The 26,240-nt window shown below is 33.7% G+C and overlaps 1 protein-coding gene across 5 annotated transcripts in view; it reads left to right on the forward strand.

Moving 5' to 3' along the window:
* ARHGAP29 (Rho GTPase activating protein 29) overlaps nt 1-26,240 on the forward strand; it is a 65,640-nt gene that overhangs the window by 16,560 nt on the left and 22,840 nt on the right. For 3 of the 5 annotated variants that reach the window (XM_041747841.1, XM_041747842.1, XM_041747840.1), the window contains exons 3-12: nt 2,883-3,017; nt 12,559-12,655; nt 13,016-13,088; nt 15,702-15,750; nt 16,296-16,433; nt 17,306-17,370; nt 17,996-18,106; nt 18,209-18,289; nt 18,477-18,665; nt 19,397-19,534. In XM_041747841.1, the coding sequence (XP_041603775.1) occupies nt 2,883-3,017; nt 12,559-12,655; nt 13,016-13,088; nt 15,702-15,750; nt 16,296-16,433; nt 17,306-17,370; nt 17,996-18,106; nt 18,209-18,289; nt 18,477-18,665; nt 19,397-19,534 (1,076 nt within the window). Of the gene's footprint in view, nt 1-2,882; nt 3,018-4,631; nt 4,757-12,558; nt 12,656-13,015; nt 13,089-15,701; nt 15,751-16,295; nt 16,434-17,305; nt 17,371-17,995; nt 18,107-18,208; nt 18,290-18,476; nt 18,666-19,396; nt 19,535-26,240 lie in introns of those variants that run through there. The other 2 variants (XM_041747844.1, XM_041747843.1) reach the window with 2 other exon arrangements.

The following is a 26,240-nucleotide window of genomic DNA, read 5'->3' on the forward strand; positions in this document are numbered from 1 at the left end:
TGAGCCACCCAGGGATCCCGTAGACTTTATTTTTAGAACAGGTTTTGATTTACAGAGAAATTGAGAAGGTATTACAGAGAGTTCCCAATATTCTTATATACATTTTTAAGTTTTATTAACATCTTAAGATTACTATGGTACATGTGTTAATGAACCAATATTTGATGATAATGATACATTATTACTGATTAAAGCCCATAGTTTTTATATTTCCATAAATTGTTCCTAATGTCCCTTTTCTAGGATCCTATCATATTATATTTAATTCTCATGTCTCCTCGGGCCCTCTTTGCTTGTGATCATTTCTCAGACTTAGCTCATTTTTGATGACCCTGACAGTTTAAGGAGTACTGGTTAAGAATTTTGTAGGATGAATCTTGATTAAAATTTGTTTGATGTTTTTCTCATGATTAGATTGGGATATTGGGAGGAAAATAACAGATGTAAATGCCATTTTCATCATGAGTCCTATCAAGAATAATACTAGAAACATGATGTGTCACTATTAATGTCGACCTTGATCACCTGTCTTAATAAAGTATACTTTAAAGTTACTCATTTTGTCCCCCTTTCTCTACTATACTCTTTGGAAGAAAGTCGTTATATGTATGCTCCACCTCCTTGAGGACAGTATATCTCTGTAAATTATTTGGCATTCTTCTATACAAGAGATTTGTCTCTTTTCCTCCACTTACTAACTTATTCAGTCATTTATTTGTGTCAGTATGTAGTCATGCATATTTTCTTTATACTTTGAATTTTAATCTAGTACTACTTTATTTGTTCAGATTGTTCTAGCTTTAGCCATTTAGAGCTATTTAAGCTGGCTCCTGTGTACCCTTGACATACCTTATTCAGTACAAGGGTTAGTTTTTTCTTAGCTCTTACTTTCTGGCTCTTCTAGATGTGCCTAACTCATCCTGTATGTTTTCTGCCCCAGTCCTAGAATCATCCATTTCCCTGAGGGGCCTTGGTTCCTTTTACTAGAGAATGATAGAAGAAACCAAACTCAGAGTGGTTACATGTGCTTGTTGCTACTGTGTGTCATTTCTTTTAGGCCCTTTCAGCAGACAGAGCAAAGAGATATATGTGTGTATACTAACCTGTGTAAATACAACATATCTGTAAATATTTCTATATGTAACCACCTGTGTCTGTATTAAGCTAAACATGAATTCTTACTGAAGTGTCCAACTGTAACCTACCACAATTATGAATCATTATAGCCTCCCCCTCCTGTTTATTTGTAAATTTCTACTCTAACAGTGAGATCCCTGGCTCCCACCATCCACCATCCATTTACACAGTTTTCAATTCCAGTGAATACGTTCTAGCAACATCAGAATTGTTAACCTGAACCCTCATTGAAAACATTTTATCAACTAGAGTATAGTACTTTCATATAGCATTTCCTTTGCTTTTTAGTTTTATAGACTTCTCATTTCCAAGGTTGCTTCAGCCAGCATCTATTCTCCTATATTTCTGTTGTTAAAATTCTTTGGATGAATGAGTCACATTTTCTTCTGAAAGCACTTATATTCTCTCTGCTTCCATCACCCTCTAAACTGTTCTTTGCCTCTTCCTGGAGTACTCTTTGCCCTAATATACTCAGCTCCCCACCTTGCCTACACCTTTTGTTTCCCCCACCTCTGGATAGTATGGTTAATGAACAGCATATTTGACAGATAATGGTAGAATTTTTCGTCTTTGTCTTTTTATGCCAAAGATTTTTTCTTTCTAATGGTTATCTTTTCAACATTTCTGAAAAAAATTAATTGTATAATTATAAGCTGACACTCTATTAAAAAAATTTTTTTTAAGATTTATTTATCTATTCATGAGACACAGACTGAGAGAAAGAGAGGCAGAGACACAGACAGAGAGAGAAGCAGGCTCCCTGCAGGGAGCCCAGTGCGGGACTCGATCCTGGATCCCAGGATCACGACTTGAGCCAAAGGCAGGTGCCCAACCACTGAGCCATCCAGAGGTCCCAAAAAAATGGTTTTTGTTTGTTTTTCAATCTATTGTGGGGGAGGCAGTGTAACATTAAGAGCATGGTTTCTAGAAATATATTCCCTTGAGTTTGAATTCTGGCCCCATAGTTTAGTAACTTGGTGAACTTAGGTGTGCCTCAATTTTCTCATCTGTATAATGGATATTTTAAATTTACCTCTCTAATAAGATTGATGTGAAAGTTAATAGAATATTATCTTTTAAGTGCTTTTAACAGTGCCTACCACATAGGAAGCATTTAACAAATGTTAACTATTATGAAACACTAATGCTATATGTAAGGTTACAGAAAGAAAAATAACATCAGAGTGTTGTATTTAAGGTAGTTGTCTTTTCGAGGACTACTAGTGGAGTTTTAAAGTCAAGGTGTTTATACTTTTTTATTTACCTAGGATGGTGATCCAGGAATATGCCTGTTGTGCTGGCAGGAGGAGTAGCACTCCTCTTTTCACTTGCTGCTTAGAGCTTTTTGGTTTGGATGATAAAGTATATAGCCACCTTATTTCCAGAGTTATAAAATCCCATATACTGGTATCTGACTAAAGTCGGTATAAATGAGTGGAGCAGCCTGGGAGTAGACAGGGAGGGACTGGAAAGGAAGGCACAATCTTGAAAGCATATTTAAACTGGGAAAACTGAAAAATATAGGGCTCAATTGACCATAACTGTGAAATCCTTGCTGACTTTAAAATCATTATAGATTTTTTGAAGGCCGTATAAATAATTGCAATGGTGAAAATACAAGTGAACATATAGTAGGCAAAAATTGTGAGTCTACTGCTTCTTGAAGTGTGCTTCAAAATGGACTTACATAGTTTGCATTCCTGAAACTTAGTTGAGGAAACAAATACATTTTTTTTTCCTTTAAGACTGTTTTAAAGAAGTCATTCATATACGTCTGGACGAACTTCTTCGTGTTTTAAAATCTGTAATGAATAAACATCAGAACCTCAATTCTGTTGATCTTCATAATGCTGCAGAAATGCTTACTGCAAAAGTAAAAGGTAAGAAAGATGTATAAAAGTGGGTTGGTGTGGGGGAAAAGCATCTAAGTAATACTTGTTCTATAATGACATCGTCCACCTCCCCATATGGCATTGGTATATATCAATAGGAATTATGTATACTTTGATATGTTGATATTCCCACTAGATCACACCTGAAACTCTCTTCTTTTCAAAAATTAAAACTTCATCTGGCAGGACACAGTTTAAAAATAGTAACTGAAATAAACTAAACTGGCATTTAAAATTTTTGAGTTTTTTGAAAGAGTACACGCTCTTTTGAAGTAGGTTTTTAGTGTAAAAAATGTCTTTGTTTTGTGAGGACAGTTGGTGCTGGAAAATTGTCATTTGTAGTGACTCTGCTTAAAGAAGGGAGCCAAATAGAGAAAAAGACTTAAATCGAACTTTTTTTAATGTGAAAAAAAAAGAAACTAAAATTACATATGGATATACACACATATATGTATATTACATGCACTAAAGTATCGAGAATTGGGAGTTGTCCTCTAATGAAATAACTTGCCATCCAAAAGTATTTTATTAGAATCTGTTATTCCAGACTGCAGTGTATAAGGAGGATTGAGGGTGAAGGGAGTATTTGAGAAGAATGAGACAGGGAGTTCAGCCAGAGATCATTAGAAATAAGGGGCTGGGTGTGGGGTGACAGTCTGATCTAAGAAGCCAGAATGTGGTAGAGGTGGAACATAGTTGTTATAGAAGAGGGGTTGAATGTTGGTTTGATGAAACCTAGGACAGGTTAAATGTTGAGGATTAATGTGAAGTTTGGAGTTGGAGATGAGAACTTGAGAGCTGTTGGTATATATGTGGTAATGGAACAAGATGGCACCAACTCAGAGTATGCAGAGTAAATGTAGGTGGAGTATGAGATCCCAGGAACAGAGGAAAAATAGAGGAGCCTGGGAAACACCTAAGAAATAGATGGTTTGAAGAAGATGTCATGAAATTTTAAAAGCTCAAGGTTCTAAGTTGTGATCGCCAATGTTAAATGTCGCTGATAAGTAATCGGAATTCAAGCACTGTAACTATAGAAGGTGACTCACACCATGGGTTGAATAAGGAAAGGAAAGGATTCTTTGGGGAGGGGAATTACCTATTCTGAGTCTCAAAGGTCAGGTGGGCATTTCCTGGGTTGGGGTAGGTTGGGGATTGTGATGCAGAGCACTTGTGTAAGAAATCTGGATGTGAAGAACATGATGGAATTGGGAAAAAAAACTATCTAGAGAAGGCAAAGGGCAAGTGTCAAGCGATGAGGCAGGGGGAGAAAATAGTGTTGTTAATAAAATAATGGTCCATACACCTGAGAACCACTTCCTCTGCTTTTTGACATAGACTTATTGTGTTTGTGTGGTTCTCTCTCTCTCTTTTTTTCCCCTGTATGTCAAATACTGAAAAACATGTAGATGGCTTTAAGTGGGAAAAATGGATAGTTCTGTTGTGATTTTTTAGAATGTGCTTAGTAACCAAATTTGTTTTTAAATAGACTGTTTATAAGTGCCATTTAACTTAACTTAGATAGGGAAATTTGCGTCTATAGATAGTAAAATTTCCATGCTTGGAAATAGCGACCACAGTTCATTCAATTGTTGTCAGTAGCTATTGTGTGCAGTCAGGATGTCCTGGGGAAGGAGTGTGCCTGTGTATAGTTGGTGTCCACATTCCAGAAACAGACTTGAAGAAAGTGGCCTCACAGCTGCCTTGGAGATCTTTTCTCCTTTGAGGTAAAGCTATCTTTTGAATATTATCTCCCACTGTGGCTGTCTTTACCTTTGGGATTATTGTTACGATTTTACTTTTGTGTTGGGTGAAACTTAAAAGATTACTTTGTTGTTCCTAAACTTACTCTGTTTCTGTGAAATTCCATGAAACTAGAAAATTTAAGAAATTGTCTTTTCCTTGGTGTAAGTTTATGTTTTTTTTTTTTTTTTTTGTAAGTTTATGTTTTTAAATAAAACCTTTCTTCCTTACTCTTAATGTCGAGGACATCTAAGTGAAGGGAGTTTAATAATAAAAAATATTCAGTGATCTGAAAAATTGAGGTCAAATTAGAGCTTATTTAGTTTTTTCTTCTAATGATAACTTAATTTTCAAACCCTGGAAAAGCAAGGTAGAGGTAGAAACCATTTTTGAATCTCTATTCTATGGCAATCTAGATGTTCACATAGGCTGTCTCTCTTAATATTTTCAGAAAACCTGTAAAAGTGCATTTTTATTTATATTTTAAAGAGGGAAACTTAAAGGAAAAAAGCTGTTATACTTTAGGATCAGAAAGCTGTCAGGAGTATGGAGATCATTTTGTGTCTTAAAGCCCTGTTTACATGTTAAAAAAATGACATGACTTGCTTTGGACATCTTAACTGCTGATGCATTTGGCAAATATACCACAACATATAAAAAAAAAAACATATACAGAATGACTTTAGAGTCAGGGAGGTATAATCTTGTTTGTGCTACTACAGGTATGAATGCATAATGTCTGTCTACTTGCTATGCATAATAAATGCATTGGAATAAAATTGAAATCTTTGACTCTTCTAATTTTTACCTTGGAATTTACCTTTTGATAACTTTAAAAGAAAATTTGAAAGCTGGGATCCCTGGGTGGCGCAGCGGTTTGGCGCCTGCCTTTGGCCCGGGGCGCGATCCTGGAGACCCAGGATCGAATCCCACATCAGGCTCCTGGTGCATGGAGCCTGTTTCTTCCTCCGCCTGCGTCTCTGCCTCTCTCTCTCTCTCTGTGACTATCATAAATAAATAAAAGTTTAAAAAAAAAAATTTGAAAGCTTTAAATTAAATTAAGAACTCTAAAAGAAAAAGCTTTTCCCCATTCATTCTAGTAGTGATTTGTATTTCCTGTGTCTCCTCCTGTTTCCACGCAGGAAGTTCAGTCTGACAAAATATTTGCAATATGGTAAGAGAGATACAGCGTACTTTTGAAGTAGATAAAAGACATCTTCAGCACTCAGTAATTTATTATGTACTTAAGTATTTGTGTTTTCACTATTTACAATTATTTTGGTCAATCTTATTTGTAATTTAATACGACCATTTATTGAGGCTTTTCATGATCTGTATTTTAACCTATATTTAAAAATTGACAAGAAAAACAAGCTTTAATTATGCATCTAAAATTGTAGAAGCCAAAAAAATAAATAAATAAAATAAAATTGTAGAAGCCTCATGATGTCTTTCTGTTTTAAAGACTTAATTTTTTAATAGGCAATAGTTTGAAATGGTTTAGGATGCAAATGGCATAAAAGTGAAGTGTCTTTCCTAGCTCAGATGCTTTGTTACCCTTTACCTAGATAAGCAGCAACTATTACTGGTTTTTTGTGTATCTTTCTAGAGACATATTATGCATATATAAGTAACATATGTTCTTTTCTTTTTTTTACTCTCCTCTTTACACAAATTGGTAGCATTCTGCTCCTTGCTCATTGTTCTAACTTATGTTCTATACATAAAGGGTTCCTTAATTCTTTTGTTGTGAGTTCTATTTTTTTCAAAGCTGCAAGGTTATCTGTTATGCTCATGTGCTATAATTTATTTAACCAGTTCACTAATGGATATTTGGATTATTTGCGTTTTTCTTTCTGTTACAAATAATGCTTCTATGAATAGCCATGTTCATTTGTATTTATATCTTTTATATTGCTAAATACCCTCTGCAGTGGTTCTGTGGTTCTGATAGCAGCACTGAAAAGGCTGATTTTACTGTATCTTTGCCAACAGAACTGGTTACCAAGCTTTGTTACCCAGTCTGATAGTAAAAATTGGCATCTCAGTGTAGATTGATTTGCATTTCCCTCATTTTGAGTGCAGTTGAGTATCTTTTCATATGTTTTAGAGACATTTGTACATTCTTTTATGTGAATTGTCCCTTTACACACTTTGTTTTTGATGGTCAGTCTTTTTTTTCTAATACTGATTTGTAGAAACTCTGTGTAAGTGAAATTAACTCTTAATCTTTGATACAAGTTGTAAATTTTCTTTATCTTTTGATTTGCTTATGACATTTTATTTTTACATTTAAATTTATCAGTCTTTTGTATACTTCTTGGATTTTAGGTATTAAGAAGGACTTTCCCATTCTGAGATTAGAATGGAAATTAAAAAACATTCCATATTTATTAAAATTTCCATAGAATGGAAATTAGAAAACATTCTCTCCAGTGTGTTTTCATTTAATGTTTTCATGATGTCATTTATTAACTTTAAGTCCTTGATACATTCTGGAATGTCTACATGTCTAACTTATTTATCAAATAATTCATCTTTTCCTCACTGATCTAAAATGCCATTTTTATCATAAATATGCTAAAATGTCATTTATATCTATTTTGGACCTTATTCTGTTCCATTGATTTGTTTAGTCATGTGCCAATACTACACTATCTTTATTGTAGTCGTATAGTATGTTTTAGTATCTGGTAGGGGTAGCTCTTTCTGTTACTCTTTTTGTTTAAGATTTTATTTTTCCCTCAGGATTTTTGAATTGGCTTATCTAGTTCCAAAAAAGTATCTATTGGTGTTTTGAGGATGATGCGTAAAATTTGTAAACTTAAATTTATAAATTAAAGAGAAGTTACATATTTAGCATTTCTGAGAATATAGTATGCATTTCATTTCCTCAGTTATTTTTGTGTTTCTTAGAAGCAACTTAAAGTTTTCATTTTGTAAGTCTTACTGCTTTTTGTTTGTTTTTTCCCAAAGGCCTGTAGTGAAAATTTGCCTACATTATATCTTTTAACTCTAGTTTGCGAACTGTGGGCCCTGATTTATGACATTACACTAGGTGATTGTGGAGAATAGAAAAGAAAAAACAGAATGCAACATTCTGATCTAAGGATGCTTTGAAACTTCATAGGTCTTAAATAACTAATAACTGTTATGTATATGGTATATTTGGTCATGATATATGTATTTCTTACTGAAGGTTGTGGTCAAAAAAGTTCGAAACTCACTAATAGATGGTATGTATGAAAGCTATTTGTGTGATTTCTTTTTTTTTTTTTTTATTTGTGTGATTTCTTAAAAAGATACTAAAAGTGTGTTAGCGCTTATTGTTGTGACTTAATAGAGAGCCCAAGGGAGGTAATTCTTTAAACCTTGAGCAAAATTTTGATGCAATTTTGAAGAATGGCTAATAGGGAGAAGAGAGTAGAGACAGAGACACCAATTAGCAGGTTGATAAATAATCCAGACTACGGATAAAATGTGGCCTTTTGAACGAAATGGCAGTGGGAATAGAAAGGAAGAAAAAATATTTTAGAGGCATTTTGAAAGGAAAGATAATGAGCTAAGGAGTGTATAGAAAAGAGTAAGTTTGCAGAACAGAGTAGAAGGGAGGGCGTGGGTTCAATTAGGACATTTTGAGGTTGTAATGAATAGATCGTGGGTGGGGAAGGAATATATCAAACAGACCATTGGAAATGTGGATCTCTAGCTCAGAGGTTAGGACTGGATAGGTAGTTCAAGGATTCATTTCCTTCAAAGGCATGAAAGTGGGTAAGGTTCTGTGGGGTAATGTATAGAGAAGAAAGCCAAAGAGAACCCTAGGCTGGGTGGGAACAACTGCATAAAGTAAAATTGTCGATAGATACACAGCACATGAGCATGCATTCATGTCACTACCTATCAAACACTGTACTCTAGGTGCTTTACATTTGTTTCCTCAATCGTTTCTTTCAATAATACGCCATTTTACAGATAAAGAAATTGCAGTGAGGTGATACTTCCAGAATAATACAGGAAGTGGTAGGAGGTTAGATTCGAACTCAGGTCTGAAACTCTGAAGCCCTACTTCTTCTAGTTACTGTAACTCATTGCTTCTAAGAGTGCAGAATACTTCAAGATGGAAGAAAGTGGTGAATATTTGTAGTGATAATAGCAGACATTATTAAGCAAGTATTTACTGTATGCCAGACACTATTAAACTCTACATGGATTATCCCATTAATCCTCACAGCAAATTTTTCAGGTTAGTAACTATTATTCTGTCAACTTCTATTTTGCACTAAGGAAGCTGGTACATAGAGAGGTTTGTCCAAGGCTGCATATATATTAAGTGGTAGAGCTGGAGTTGTAGAGTGCACAAGTAGGATGCAAACTTAGAAGAAAAAAGGCCTCCAAGTTTGACTAATAGGTTTTTGTTGGCAGTGTTGTTCAGTGGTTTTGAGTGAAAATAATAACTAACATTCATTGAGCATTTTCTTTGTAACAGGCTCTGTTCTAAGTTCATTCAGTTTTTATAACACTTCTCAAAATACATATTGTTGTCCCCACTTTATAAATGAGGAGACTGAGGCACAGAGCAGTTACATTAAGTTCCTAGTAGGAGACAGAGTTAGGATTTAACCTAGACAGACTGGCTTTGGAACCCATCTGCTTAATCAGGCTAAGCAAACTATTTCTGGTGGGCCAAATCTGGCCTGCTGCCTATTTTTGTAAATAAAGTTTTATCAGAGCACAGCCAGTCTTATTCTTTATGTATCACCGTGTCATTCGTTTATGTATGGTTCCTTTTCGGCAGAGTTGAATAGTTGCAACATACCATGTGGTCTGAAAAGTCTAAAATATTTGCTATCTTACCCTTTTCACAAAGTTTTTCAACCTCTGATAACCATTAGACTGGATGAAACGCCAAATCCTGGTGAATTTAGTCATAACCTATTTGTAGAGGTTTGGCAATAAAAAAAACAAAAACAAAAAAAACTATTAAATTGGATGATAGCTTTAAGAAGAAATATGGTAAAATGAAAGTTTTTTCACAAAGGAAAGATTTAAGTATATTAGCATAAGAAAAAATGTCAATTGAGTGGGAAATAATAAATCTATGGAGGGAAGTGGCATAGAGTTTGGAGAATGCAGGAGTGCGGGAAGAATTATTACTGGAAAGAAGCCAGAGACTTTTCTTTGAAACACTGAGCAGAAGCAAAAAAGAGAAAAGGTATTAGGAATATAGGGCTGTTTTGAATTGGGGGCAAGGACAATAATAGTAATTTTCATTCGATGACTGTAACCTCATTTAAGTAAGGATGAAGAAGAAAGATGATTCAAATAATTGTTTTTTTGCTATCCCAATGACTACTTTTTAAATCTCCCAGTCATGTGTAGTGCTACGAAAGAAATATTTATAGGTAGAAAGAGTAAGAATAATTATAGAATTTGGGGTAGTGTGATAAGGTTTTTTTTTTCTTTTAAAGTCTAACAGGTTAAGGTTAGAAAATATAAGTAGGCTTTACATTTTTTGCTGGTTATAAGTTGTTTTAACTAGACATTATAAATTACTATTTAAACTTTAGTTCCCAGTGAGATTTTTAAAACAGCTTTGTCGAGGTATAATTGGTGTACAATAAAGTACATCTATTTAAATGATACAGTTTCATCAATTTTGACATAAAAACCCTTGTGAAACTATTCCAATCCAGAAAACCTGTGCTTCTTGGTACTCTCTCCTTTCTGCACCTGCCTGTGGCCCCCTTTCACCAATTTGGTATGTGGTGTTGTCATTTTCATTGTGTTCAAAAACACTTTCTAATTTCCCTTTTTCTTCTTTAACCCATGGGTTATTTAGAAGTGTGTTATTTAGTTTCCTAGTATCTGGGGATTTTCCAGAGATCTTTCCATGATTTCTAATTTCATTCTCTCTAGTCACAAAACATATTTTGCCTGATTTTAATCCTTTTAAAATCAATTTGACTTGTTTTATAATATGGTCTATCTTGGCAAATATTCAGTGTATACTTGAAAAGACATGAGTCTTGCTATTACTGGATGGAGTGTTCTACAAATGTCCATCTGGTAGAGGAGGCTGATAGTATTGTTGAAGTCTTCCGTAGTCTTACTGATTTCCTATCTACATGTTCTGTCAATTGTTGAGAGAGGGTTATTGAAACTCTCATTGTGGTTCTATTAGGTTTTGCTTCGTGCATTTTGAAGTTGTTTATTAGGTGCATAAACGTATAGAATTGTTAGGTCCTCTTAATAAATTGACTCCATTCTTATAAAATGATTTTTATCTGTAGTAGTTTCTTTTGCTGGGAAATCTGCTCTGTGTGATGTTAGACAGTAAGCTGGGGTTGTTGTAGAACTTACCATGTTCATTTCTTACCTGTCAAGATTCTTGTCTTTTCTTGCCTTATAGCCAATGTCTTGAAATTTTTGTTAGATGTATTTGTATGAGTTTCTTTTGGTTGTCTCAGGCAGAAGTGTAAACCTATTTTTCCATCTTGGCCAGAGCAGAAGTCCAAAAATAGTTTTAAAATTATTTATGGCGATTCTTAAAAGTTTTTCTTTTTGTTTATATCAGGGATACTTAGAAGAATTTGATGAAAGATGTTGCCCTTAGCCCCTCATATCTACAAAGACTTGCCCATATAAAAGCTGGATTGTAATTTCACGAGGGTTAGAGGCTTGAGGTTTCATTCCTCCTTGCTTAGGAATTCTTGATTTCCAGCAAGCATTTTCAACCCTAGATATACACTAAAATCACCTGGGAGAGCTTTTAAACAAATACATGTGCTCTCTGGACCTGTGAAATCTTCAATTTTTGGTGGTAGGATCCAGATTTTTGTTGTTAAAACTCCCTAGATAATTCTGCTGTGCACCCAAACTTCAGAACAGCTTGTTTTAAAGCAAAGAATGGCTTGCTCTTCACTTGGTCTCTCTACCTTAGATTCCTAGGGAGGATGGGATACAAGGAGCCATTTGTTCCTAAAACTCACTTTGTGGGTAGAAAGGGTTACTTGAAAAAAATGGCCAATTCCACCTTCAGATTTTGTCTTGGTAAATTGTATCTGGGCTTTTCACAAAGGCACATAGAGAAGAAGTCACAATAAAAAAACTTTTTCAGTTATGCTTCACAATTTGCTTTAGCAAAATGCAAAATGTTAGAATATCTCTACGGCAAACGAGAGACCACAATATAAATCAATCAACATGGACCTCAGAGCCCAAAAGCCTGTAAGAAATAAGGCTATAAATAAATAGGAATTTAAATGTTCTAAGGCATTGGGTGTTTATGTGATATGCTTTGTATATAGGATTTTGCTATGTCAAATGTATGTATGACTTCAGTTATTGGTAATGCATAGTGAAAAATATAGCTCATTTGACTAAAGTGAGCCACAGTGCGCTCAACTATTTTAGCAAATGCTATAAAGCAATAAGCAAGAAAAAATTGCACAGAGTGCTCTTAATGAGAGGTCTGATGTAACATGGACTCTGTGACTCTGAGACGGATTGATTTCACATTGCGTCACTTTTTAGATGTGTCAAATTATGTAATGCATGGAGTAGTAAGTTTGGAATGCCGGTCACTTTATGCAAGCTGATTCTTTTGTATGATTTCTTTAATAAAGAACTTGAACATCTTTTTCATTTTGCGTATTAGGCTTTTCAATTGCTTAATCTTCTAATGCTTCTATAAGTAAGGGTGAAGTTTTAAGAGATTAAATGACTTCGTATAAACCTAGTTTAAAATATTTTCTTCTCATTTATTGTAACCAACTTTTCCCTGTAGCTGTGAACTTCACAGAAGTTAATGAAGAAAACAAAAACGATCTCTTCAGAGAAGTGTTTTCTTCCATTGAGACCTTGGCCTTTACCTTTGGAAATATGTAAGTAGAGGACTGTCATTTAAAGAAATTTGGGCCTGGGTATCTCAGACCATGTCACATAATTCAGTAGATACTTTCTATAGAAAGTAAAGTACTAATCAATATAAAATATCATAACACTGGAAAAAATATGTTCATTATTGTTAGTAAATTTAGTAGCATTTGTATAGCTGTTCCGAAGCAACATCCATTTGCAGGTGACTATGTGGTTTATGTGAACAGATTCCTAGGAATTTATTTCTAAGGTTCTTCTTTTTAAGAATTTATTCTAGATGACATATTGAATGTCAAGCCTGTGACAGAGCAATGTAATGACTTGTCTTTTTATTTATTTCTTTTTTTTTAAACTTCCCTGGATAGCCTGACAAACTTCCTTATGGGAGATGTAGGCAATGATTCATTATTGCGATTGCCTGTTTCTCGGGAAAGTAAGGTAGGCCAAGTTTGTGTGAAAGTAGATACTTTAATATTTTTAACATTTCAATAATTTCCTGATCTTAATCTCAGATCTTTGATAGATTTTGAGTTGAGTGAGAAAAATAGATCAATCAGTTCATTTTAAGTATAATTTATGGTCAATTTCTGGAGCTAAAATTTAATTATACTAAGTGGAGCATTCATTTTAAAACAATATATCTGATAGTTTTATGGTGTCTTACGTAATGAATCTATATGTCATATGGTCCAAAATTTTAGTAAGTAAAAAAAAAAAAAAAAAAAAAACAAAATTTTAGTAAGTAATTCTTAACAGTTTCTCTCTCCTGATATTGTCACAGTTCTTAAAAACTGGTAGAAACTTAGAAAAATAACTCAAGAAGTAAAGAAGGAAGGTGTTAATCTTTTCACACATCCTATAGTTTGTTACCATGAAACACATATTAATAGACTGTGGGTCTTAATTCTCCCTAAGAGCAGTATGTCAGAGGATTGCAGTTCCAATTCCCAATGTACTATTTTTTTTAAGATTTTATTTATTTATTTAAGAGAGCACCAGTGGTAGGCAGAGAGGGGCAGAGGGAGGAGAAGCAGACTCCCCACTGAGCAGGGAGCCCAACCAAACAGATCTCCATCCCAGGACCCTGGGATTATGACCTGAGCCGATGGTTGTTGCTTAACCGATTGAGCCACACAGATACCGCCCCCCGCCCCGCAATTCCCAATTTAAAGAAAAATTGCTATGAAATAATAGAACATGAAGAATATCTGTAGATATTGTTTTAGAGATTTATAGTAGTAATATTTTTAGACTAAAATTTTTTCACAAAATGCAAGGTATTTTTAAAAATTGCAGTGGGGACCTATGTCAGTTATTTCTTTTTAAGGATATTCAGATCCAGAGGGACTTCAGCAAATACTTGGAAATATGCCAAGTGTTTGTGTTATTTCAAAATAATATAAAAACTGCAGGTCTTTCTTAAAGTGATACAAAATATGAATGACTAATTGAGGCCTTTGTTTTATGTACTATAATATTAAAACAATTGACTATTTCTAAAGTCATCCATCAATGAATCAAGGATAGTATATAAACCATATCAGAATAATGAAGAATTTTAAGATCCTTAAATATTTTGCTATCATTTATATTTATCCAATTTTATCTTTCAAACATATTACTAATTCAGAAGCTATAACATTATGTCTGTGTGACAAGGCTCTGAAGAATTAAAATTTTAGATGTGAATCATATTTCCTGTTCCTGTTGGCTCTATTATGTACACGTATTACACTAGGTCTTTTTTTTGCCTTTTTTTTTTTTTTAAGATTTTATTTATTTGAGAGAGAGACATGACAAGAGAGAGGACAAGCAGTGGGAAGAAGGAGAAGCAGGCTCCCTGCTGCACAGGGATCCTGACTTGGGGCTTGATCTCAGGACTCTGGGATCATGACCTGAGCCGAAGGCAGACACTTACCTGATTAGCCACCCAGGTGTCCCTTCTCTAATTCTTAATAGGAAAATACTTTTTCCTTTTTCTCTTTTGCACCTTATTTTCCTTTTTGCAGTTTTTAATTAACCATAGAGATTGAGCTTTAAAAGTCCATGATGATATAATACTACAAATAAAATTACTTGGATGAAGAATTTTGAAAAATACTTTAAATAATAGTTGCCATTTGTTTAATAGTGTTTGTTATATACCATGCCCTGCACTAAGTCTATATCATTTCCTTAAAATAGCCTTGTCAAAGTGTTCTTATCCCCATTTTACAGAAGGGCAAACCAAAGTTAAATAAGTGTAAATATATAGCCTAGTGTCATACAGCTGCTGAGTGATAGAGCTGGACTTCAAACCCAGGTCTCTTTGATCCTTTTGCATTGAATCCCTGCATAGTCTGTATTGCCCAACCAAATAGATCAAATTTGTTTAAGATCTCATAATTTTGGTAGATATGTTTTCCTGCACTATCCAGTAAGGTAGCCATTTGCCACATGTAGCTCTTTAAATTTAAATTAATTAAAATAAATAAAATTGAAAATATACTTCTCATTTACATGAGCCACTTTTCATATGCTCATATAGCCACATGTAACCTTACTGGACAGTGATACAGAACATTTCCATCATCATAGAGAGTTCTGCACTAAGTTGTCCGCTAGACCTTCAGAGAAATGCTTGTCATATAAAATGATGAAAGATGGCTTGGAGAAACAGATCCTTGTCTTCAGTTTAAGTGATAACCTATTTAGATTGTTTCTATAACTTCCTGACTAATATTTTCGAAATCTGCAGAATTTAAAGTTTTTTTTTTGTTTTTTTTTTTTTAGAATTTAAAGTTTTGAATGGATTTATTAATGTTAACTAATGCTGTTAGTAAACAATGAGGTTATTTATTCTTGGATCTTGAGAACTGTAGTTGTAAAAAGATATGTAATTTTTATAAGATGTAGCATCTAAACAGATTTCTTAGGCCCTTTGAGTTCTAAATACTTGAAATTCTTTAACAGGAATTATGTCACAGTAACAAATTAGAGTGAAAAATTTCTGAAGTAAAGCTCTGTTATCTTCTGCTCTAATCTAAAATTTGTTTTCTTCCATGTTGTAAGTCTTTTGAAAATGTTTCTGTGGAATCAGTGGACTCATCCAATGAAAAAGGTAATGTTGAGATACTTTCAATCTTACTCAAATTTTTTTAGTTCTTTTTCTTTCTTTCTTTCTCTCCTTCCTTCCTTCCTTCCTTCCTTCCTTCCTTCCTTCCTTCCTTCTTTCCTTCCTTCCTTCCTTCCTTCCTTCCTTCCTTCCTACCACTGTCCAATCCCCTGCGGTTACTTTCAATACATGTTTTGGATTATTTAATCTCTTCTTGTTCAGTAACCTAAAGTATTCATTTTTAACACAAAATGATGCATAAAATTTTACATGAAAACTTAAGGAAGAAAACCTGCTAAAGTAGATAGATAATATAGAGACTGATCAACAGTTATATAGAATTTGTAACTTGATGAATAATAGAAGTACATATTAAGGTAAAAATATAATTTGAAACCATTTTAAGTTTAAACTCTGACCTTTAATTCTAAATTTGTCACTTGTATTTTTTTAAAAACAGTTTTCACTGAAGAACATCTTAGGATTTAAATGCTTCTTTGTTCAGAGTTACGTGCTGATATTTAATATATACTTGATATTTTTATTTTCAGGAAATTTTTCTCCTATAGAACTAGACAGTGTGCTATTGAAGAACACTGATTCTGTAGAATTGGCTTTGTCTTATGCTAAAACATGGTCAAAATATACCAAGAACATAGTTTCATGGGTTGAAAAGAAGCTTAACTTGGGTGAGTTGCCCTTTGGCGCATCTGATTAACTTTGGAGTGTAAGAACTAAATTGTTTGCAATTCATTTTCTGCAGACGATAACTAATATGATTCCAGATTAGTAGCTGCTTCATTAGTAGTGAATAAAATAATTGTCCGTATTCTCTTTTTGAAAGACTCATCTTGCAGTACATGTATTTATTGAACATTACTGTGGGCCAACCACTTGATCTGGGAACATAAAGACAAGTAGTGCACTGTCTTTGCCTTTAAGGAAGTCATACTCCAGTGAGCGAAAAGAAATGCGATCAGATAATATAGTTAAAAGAAATACAAGCAACAATAGGTATATGAGCACAGGCGTGGAAACATCTTAATAGCTAGTGTTTTCCCAGTGTTTTACAGTTGACAGAATACTTTCACATCTTATACTTTATTTAATCCTTACCAAAACACTGGTAGGAGGCAAGAAAAGAATTATTCCCATTTTACAGCTCAGGCAAACAAGACAGGTGGTTTGCTTAAGGTCAGATGGCAGTTTTGCCTAGGATTATATAGCACTAATTGGAAGAGTATAGGATTTACCCAAAGCCTATGCACTTTCTACCATATTTGCCTTTAATAGGGAATGCCCATCAGAATCCCTGAATAGCCTTGTAAGAGGGCAATACACAGGCGGAGGTCCCATCTCCAAGAGAAGTAAGACCAAGCAAGTGTATTTTGAAAGTTTCCTAGTTGGTTTTGATGAGCACTTCTGGTTAAGAATCACGGTATCATATGATGCAGACTAGTATACGTGCTCACTCTTTAATTTGGGAATTACAAATAAGTTTAGGTTATAGAGAAGTAAAAGAAGTAAATTTATCTTCTAATGCTTTCTTTGATCTTTTCAGAATTGGAGTCCACTAGAAACATTGTCAAATTGGCAGAGGCAACTAGAAGTAACATTGGAATGCAGGTAAGTGTTCAGTGACCTCCTAGGGTATTGGACCAAGAGGTTACCTGGATGAACTGATAGTGCCTTGCAAAGTCAGAAATTTGTATAATTAGGGCAGCCCCAGTGGTGCAGCGGTTTACCACCACCTGCAGCCCGGGGTGTGATCCTGGAGACCAGGGATCCTGTCCCACATCAGGCTCCCTGCATGGAGTCTGCTTCTCCCTCTGTCTGTGGCTTTGCCTCTGTCTCTCTCTCTTTGTGTCTCTATGAATAAATAAATAAAAATCTTTAAAAAAAAAAGAAAGAAATTTGTATAATTAATATAGGAAGGAAGTGAAATGAGAAACTGTTGGCTCAGCAAAGTAAAAGCCTTTTAAACTCACATGTAGACCCATTATGAAAAAAAAAACTAGGAAATCACAGTTTGATACAAATGTTGATTGTTTTGTTAGCCACTAGTTTCGCTACCTAGTTTTATAATTAATATTCTTCAGGTTTTTCTTATATAGTCATATTTATGACTAGTCATTTTTCTGCAGAAAAGATCTAAACTTAAAATTTCTCCTTCTGAAGAATAGTTGGGGGTTATCTAGAACTCTTAGTGCTATTTCTATTGGAAGGTTTACCTTTCAATTTTAAATTCTAGGAGTTTATGCCATTGCAGTCTCTATTTACCAATGCTCTTCTTAATGATATAAAGAACAGTCACCTTTTACAACAAACAATTGCAGCTCTCCAAGCCAACAAATTTGTGCAGGTAAAAATTTATATGTATAATACACTTCTTTTTAACATAGCATACCTTTATAAAATAGCTTATTTTATTCCTTTCTTTCTTGTTTTAAAATGCCTTTGACAGCCTCTACTTGGGAGGAAAAATGAAATGGAAAAGCAAAGGAAAGAAATAAAAGAACTTTGGAAACAGGAACAAAATAAAATGGTTAGTATTACAATGGAGTTTCTTCTATCTACTCAAGAACATCTGCAGTATATAAGCATCTACCCTGGAAGATGCATACCTTACTCTGTAATTTTTCTAAAATTCTGTCTTAACTGTCTTATTGAATATACTAAAGATACTTACACAGTAGGGTTTGTTTCTTATTCTGTATTTTTGTCTTGTATAGCTTGAAACAGAGACTGCTCTCAAAAAGGCAAAATTGTTATGCATGCAACGTCAAGATGAGTATGAAAAAGCAAAATCTTCCATGTTTCGTGCAGAAGAGGAGCATCTGTGCTCAAGTGGTGGATTAGTAAAAAATCTCAACAAGCAGCTAGAGAAAAAGAGAAGGTTGGAAGAGGAGGCTCTTCAAAAAGTAATCATCTTTGTTGTTATTTGCAAGTTGAATTAGCAATAATCTGCTAAGGCTTCAGTTCTCAAATGTTAGCATGGGTCAGGATTGCCTGGAAGACTTCTTAAAAGAGGAGGAGTGTCTGATTCAGTGGCTTTGGATTGGCCCCAAAACTTGCATTTCTAGCAGGTTTCCAGGTAATGCTGCTGCTGTAGGTGGTGGGGAGCCACACTTTGAGAACCAGTATGATTTTTGCTTATCTTTTAAATCTTTGGGTTTGTCTCTGAAAAAGTATCTTAGAGAAGGCAGTAGTTCAGTATTTTTTACTTCATTGTTCAGTAAGTACACCTTTTAAGCAACTGTGTGTGTATGTGTACTGATTCTGGTACCTGATAGCAAAGCTAGGCTGGAGCTTTATGTTGCTTATGAAACATAATTTGATAAACTTTGTAAGATTATATAGAAAATGGTAAACATAAATCAAAAAGCCTCTTAAATAGAAGTAGACACTTATTTTGGAGACAGTATCCTAATTATAAGTCCTCCTTGACTATCCATTAAAGTCAAGTGCCCTTGGTTCCTGACCAGAACAGGTTGTTATCTTTAGAAATATCCTATTTAAAAGAGACTTATTTCAGAATTTTTATGCAAAAAGGCTCTTCAGTTATTTATATTGAGTTTTATTATAATAAGTATTGTTTTAAAATATAAATTCTAGTGATTAGTATTATTTTTTTTCTGGGGTATCCTTAAAGGTAGAAGAAGCAAATGAACTCTACAAAGTTTGTGTGACAAATGTTGAAGAGAGACGCAATGATCTAGAAAATACCAAAAGAGAAATTTTAACACAACTCCAGAAACTCGTTTTTCAGTGTGATCTTACCCTTAAAGCTGTAAGTATTTTTTTTCAGCATTTTGATGGCCAGAGGCAAAAAAGTGTCTAAATGTCTGCAGAAGGGAGAGGGATGTTTGATGAATCATGATTTTTAAAGGATTTAATTTCTGAGATTAATGAAACATTTAGAGATTGAAAATTAACTTTCAGCTTTTAATAGTGGTAAATGGTTTGAGTTAACATTTTTAATCTGGTTCACCACCCCGTGGATTGGTGATTTGTCCAATTAAAATTGAAGCACGAGAGTTTGAAACTAACTGCCTCTAAGCCACTGTATTTCTTGGCTTGGTTGACAAAATGAATTTGACATTGAAATTTCTATCAGCACTATGACATCTGTTCTTCAAATTTTGAGTAAGCTAAATATTAAAATTGAACCCAGTGATTTATTTGGAAAAAAAAAAAAGCATCCTGGCCTCAAGTATTTTCATATACCTCTTTAAAATGACTTTTATGAAAAGCTTATATATAAAATGCCTTTATTTGGTGTACATTTCACAAGTTTTAACACAAGTATAAGTATGTTACCGCCACCATCGCAGTGGGGATTCAGAAGAATGCTGGCACTCCAGAAAATTTTGCTTATGCTGCCCCTTTGTAGTCAGACTCTCTGTCCACCCTTGTCCCCTGGCAAGTATTGATATGTTATCCAACTTTACAGCTTGGTCTTTCCCAGAGTGTCATATAAGTGGGATCCTATAGTATATAACTTGGAGACTGGATTCTTCTACTCAGCCTAATGTCTTTGATATTTATCAATGTTATGCCTGTATCAGTAGTTCTTTGCTTTTTATTGCTGAATAGTATTCCATCATGTGGAGGTACCACAGTGTTTATCCATTCATCAGTTGGATATTTCTGTTGTTTCCAGTTTAGGGTGATTGTGAATATAGAGCTGCTATGAATATTTGTCTGTAGGTTTTTGTGTGAACATGTTTTCGTATTTCTAGGGTAAGCACTTAGTGAGATTACTGGATATTATGGTAATGTCTATTTAACTTTATGAGAAATTGCTGAATTGTTTTCCAGAATAGCTATAACATTTTCATTCTAACCAGTAGTGTATGAGAGTTCCAATTGTTCTGCATCTTTGACAATACTTGTCAGTTGTAGTTTTTATATTTTAACTGTTCTAATATGTGTGTAGTGGTAGTTGTTTTGGGTTTTTGGAATAACTAATGATATTGAGCACCTTTTCAAGAACTTATTTGCAGTCTCTATTTTGCCGATTTTTAAAAATTGAGTTGTTTGTTTTCTTATTATTGAGCTTGCATATTTTGTCTTCCAGTCTGGAACTTATCTTTATTCTTTTCACAGTTTGTTTCAGGGAACAAGAAGTTATAATTTTAATAGAGTCTCACAGTTTCTTCTTTATGTGCCATGCTTTTCACATTATATCTAAGAAAGTTTTGGGGTCACAGAGACTTCTCTCCTATTTCTACTAAAAATTTTGTAGTTTGACATTGATATATGATCTATTTTGGCTTAATTTTTATATAAAGTGTGAAGTATAGGTTGAGGTTCATTTTTTTGCATATAGATATTGTATTAAAATTATGCCCATGGGATTTTAATTTATGGAAGTGACTGAATGCTGACATGGAGAGGTCAGTGTTATTGAAAGATGAATTTCTTCCTTACATTTCCCAAGAGAGAGGGACATGCTATGCCACAAAGGACCACAGAAATACCAGGTTTGGTGAAGCAGAGGCAGGAGTGAGGGGAAAGCTGAGTACAGAGCCTTTATTGGGGCTTCCTAAGGAAAGGCAAGTTATGTCAGGATAAATGGTATAGGATTGGCTAGTTTGAATAATTCCTGTAGGTTTTGGGGTATAGGGATGGTTTCTAGTTGCTTGGTACCTGGCCTGGGATGATTCAGAGCAGGAGAGAATTAATGAGAGAATTAATTATTGAGGTTGTTTGGGTTGCATAAGAAAGACATTCCCCCAACCCCCCAACCCCCCCGCTCCCCTGGGCTAAGATTGGTTAGCCATGGGAGGAGCAGACTCTCCCCAGCCAGCAAGCTTTTTAAGATGTCAAAACATTATAAAATATGGAAAATAAAACACATTATTAACAAGTGTCCACTTATTCCAGTACCATTTGTTGAAAACATTGTGCCATCTTCATTTATTTGTCTTTGCATCATTGTTAAAAATCAATTGACCATATTTTTATAGGTCAATTTCTAGATTCTCTATTTTGTTCCATGGATATATGTGCCTGTCATTTGGCCCAAACTCTATTATGTTCATTACTATTGTTTTATAGCAAGTCTTAAAATCAGGTAGTGTGAATCTTCTACTTCATTCTTTTTCAGAATTGTTTTGAGTATTTAAGATCCTTCACCCATAAAAACATTGGAATCAGCTTGTCTGTATCTACAAACAAATCCTGCTAACATTTTATTTGGAATTGGGTTAAATGCTAGCTCAGATGGGAAGAATAGACTACATATGTAGCATCTTAACCATATAGAAAGAGTTGTTCAATTCATGAAGATAGACTCTCCATTTATTTAGTACATGATATTTTTTTAATCAGCATTTTGTAGTTTTTAACACTTCCACTTGTTGTTTTATTAGATTTAAACCTATATATTTATGTATTTGGGTGGCTATTGTAAATGTAACTGGTAAATCAATAGATAAATAGATACCACATATAATTTATGTGTAAATATCTAGGCACACACATTTCTTTAATTTCAAATTTCAGTTATTCATTGTTAATATTTAGAAATGCAAGTAATTTTTGTATGTTGATCTTGTATCTTGCAAACTTGCTAAAGCTAAATAGTTATAGAATTTTTTTATAGAATCATTGGGGTTTTCTTTTTTTTTTTTTTTTTTTTTTTATTTATTCATGATAGAGAGAGAGAGAGATCAGAGACACAGGCAGAGGGAGAAGCAGGCTCCATGCACCGGGAGCCTGACGTGGGACTCGATCCCGGGTCTCCAGGATCGCGCCCTGGGCCAAAGGCAGGCGCCAAACCGCTGCGCCACCCAGGGATCCCCTCATTGGGGTTTTCTACATAGAAAATCATGTTATCTACAAATAGGGACGGTTTTATTTCTTCTTTTCCAATCTGTATTCCATTTATTTCTTTTTCTTTCTGCATTGGCTAGGGCTTCCAGTTGATCATTGAATAGGATTGGGTGAAAGAAGATATCCTCATCCTATTCTGGACTTTAAGGGCAAAGCACTTAGTCTTTCTACATTAAGTATGATGGTAACTATAGGTTTTTTGATGATGATGATCTTTGTCGGATAAGGACTTTCCCCTTTTTCCAGTTTGCTGAGAGTTTATGATGAAGATGTTGGATTTTTTTTTTTCACTGCTGAAAATTTTAGGGTTGTTTGCTATTGCAGCATAACCCAGCAAAACTGTCTGCTATAGTATATATTGAATATATATGTGTATATATTCTATATTCCTTTATATGTACCTTTACATACTATATACTATATCATGTACACCTAAATATGATACAGGAACATTTTAGGACAAATAATATATAAGTACAATTTATAGGACTTAAGATGTAATTTTTGTTAATTAAATTGTTATAAGCATTTGTAATTGTGTCTTTGCTTTTAAAAATATGTTAGATTTTATCAGATGATTTTTTTGCATCATTTGCTGCAATAATATAGTTTTTCTTTTGTAGTCTTTAGTAGTCTATTAATAGGATGGATTACATTGATATTTGAGTGCTGATCTAGTCTTACATTCCTGGATAGGCTGCTTTTGGTTGGGATGCATTGTTCCTTTTATATATTGCTGGATTCAATTTGCTAATATTTTGTTGAGTATCTTTTTCTTCTCTTTTAATGAAAGACATTGGTGTGTTATATTTTTTTTTTCTTATGCTGCCTTTATCTAGTTTAGTATCGGTAATTCTGGCCTTATAAAATGAGTAGAGAAGTGTTCCTTCCTATCAGTTTTCTGGAAGAGATTGTGTAAAATTGGTATTATTTCTTCATTTTGGTGGCATTCCCTGGTGAAAGTATCTGGATTTGGAATTTTCATTTTTGGAAGATTTTTTACTGTGTATTTAATTTCCTTTGATAATAGGCCTATTTAAGTTAATTATTTCTTTTTGGGTGAATTTTGGTAGTTAGTGGCTTTCATGAAATCAGTCCCTTTCATCTCAGTTGCCTTATTTATGTGCACAGCATTGTTCATAGTACTTCTTTATTCTTTCAGTGCTTCAGTGGCCTGAGTGATATCCTCTCTTTGATTCCTGTTCCTGGTAATTTTTACCTTCTCTCTTTCTCTGGTCTGGCTAGGGGGTTTATCAATTTTTTTTCACCTTTTCAAAACACTAGCTTTTACTTTCCTTGGTATCTCTATTTTTTTAAAAAAATTATTTATTTATGCTTCCTTTGGGTTTATTTTGCTTTTCTTTTTAGTTGCTTAGATTGTTCATTGAGACCTCCTGCTTTTTACATATAAATATTTAATTATTTAGTTTTCTCTCTAAGCACTGCTTATCTACATCCCACAAATGTTGAATTTTATAATTTTTATGTGTGTGCAATACAAAATATTTCCTAATTTTCCTTGGAACTTCATCTTTGATCTATGGATAATGTAGAAGCTGATTGTCTAATTTCAAAGTATTTGAGGATTTTCTGGATATATTCCTTATACTGATTTCTAGTTTAACTCTGTTATGATGTGAGAAATATTTTGTATCATTTCAATTTTCTCAAACTTGTTATGGTTTATTTTAAGGTCCATGCATATATTTCTAAAAATGTGTATTCTGCTATTGTTGGCTCGAGTATTTTGCAAATGTCAGTTGGTTATTGTTGGTTTATGGTCCTGTTTATTTCTTTGATATCCTTAATGATTTACTTTTTACCTCTATCAATTACAGAGAAAGGAGGATTTTTTAAAGTTTTTATTTAAATTCCAGGTAGTTAACATACAGTGTAGTAGTAGTTTCAGGTGTACAATATAGTGACTCAACACTTCCATACATTACCCAGTGCTCATTCCAAGTGCATTCCTTAATCCCATTCACCTATTTAACCCACCCCCCTACCTACCTCCTCTCTGGTAACCATCAGTTTATTCAGAGAAAGGAATTTTGAAGTCTTTAACATATTGTATATTTTGAGGTCTCTCAGTTTTTGCTTTATAAATTTTGAAACTCAGCTGCTTATGCATTAATGATTATTACATATTCTTAGTGAATTGATCCTTTTATCTTTATGAAAGTGTCTCTTTTTATCCTTGTAATTATTATTACTTTTTAGTCTTTATTTAATACTGATATAGTTATTTCAGTTTTCTTTTGATTATTTTTACCATGGTATGGTATAATCTTTTTCCATTCTTCTTTGAGCTTTATCACTGTATTTAAAGTGAATTTCTGATATAGCATGTAGTTCAGTCTTGATTTAAAAAAAAAAAAAGTCTGTTATGATAATCCCTATCTTTTAAGTGAAATATTTAGACAGTTTATATTTCATGCAAATATATGTTCAGATTTAGGCCTTCTTTTCTTTTTTTCTGTTTGTACCTTATGTTTTCATTTGTTTCCCTTTTGCTCTCCTTTATTGGATTAGTTGGTAATTTTTTAGAATTATAACTAATTTATATTACAGATTTAATAAAATCTATTTTTATTTATGTGTTAGAGTTATATTTTAATTTATCTAAAATACTTATTTGCATTTTATTATATACATTTTAATTTATTGGATTCTTGACTATATCTCTTTACAGTTGTGTGTTTTGTTTTATTTTTGATGGTTGCACTAGGGCTATATTTATAAGAACTTTTCACTGTTCTACGTAGAACTAGTATTTAACCACCTCAAATGGAATGTAGAAACCACATCGTCCCACCATATAAGTTCCTTTTACTTGCTTTGGGTTGTAGTTGATATGTGTGTGTTACATCTATATACTTTGAAAACCTCACCAGACATTATTAAAATTTTTGCTTTCCAAAGTCATGTATTTTAGAGAAGGGAAGTCATCTTTTTTATTTACCCAAATATTTACCATTTCTGTTAGTACTTTTTCATTCCATGAGGTTCTTTCCCTTTGGTATCATTTCTCTCTATTCTAAAGACCTTCCTTTAGCATTTCTGTTATAGTGGGTCTTCTGGTGATGAATTCTGTCTTTCATCTGGGAATGTCTTTATTTCATCTTCATTCCTGAAGGACATTTTCATTGGATATAGAATTTAGTTCTTTCCTTTCAACACTTTAAAAATGTCCTTCCACTGCTTCTGGTCTCTGTGTTTCTAATAAGCAGTCCATAGTCACTTGAATTATTTCTTCCTCTATGTGAAATGTGTTGGGAGCTTTTTGTTTTGTTTTTTGCTTGCAAGGTTTTTTTCTTTCTCATTGATTTTCAACATTTTGGTTACAGTTTATTTTGGGTGTGAATTTTGTTGAATGTATTTTGTTTGGGGTTTCCTAAGCTGCTTGAAACTGCAGGTTTGACACTTAATATTTGGGAAGTTATCAGCTATTGTTTCTTCAAAAATTTTTTTAAAGATTCTATTTATTTATTCATGAGAGACACCAAGAGAGAGGCAGAGACATAGGCCGTGGGAGAAGCAGGTTCCATACAGGGAGCATGATATGGGACTCAATCCCAGGACTCTGGGATCACATCCTGAACCAAAGGCAGACGCTCAACCACTGAGCCACCCAGGCATCCCCTTCGAATTTTTTT

Source organism: Vulpes lagopus, chromosome 3, assembly GCF_018345385.1.
Source record: "Vulpes lagopus strain Blue_001 chromosome 3, ASM1834538v1, whole genome shotgun sequence".
NCBI lineage: Eukaryota > Metazoa > Chordata > Mammalia > Carnivora > Canidae > Vulpes > Vulpes lagopus.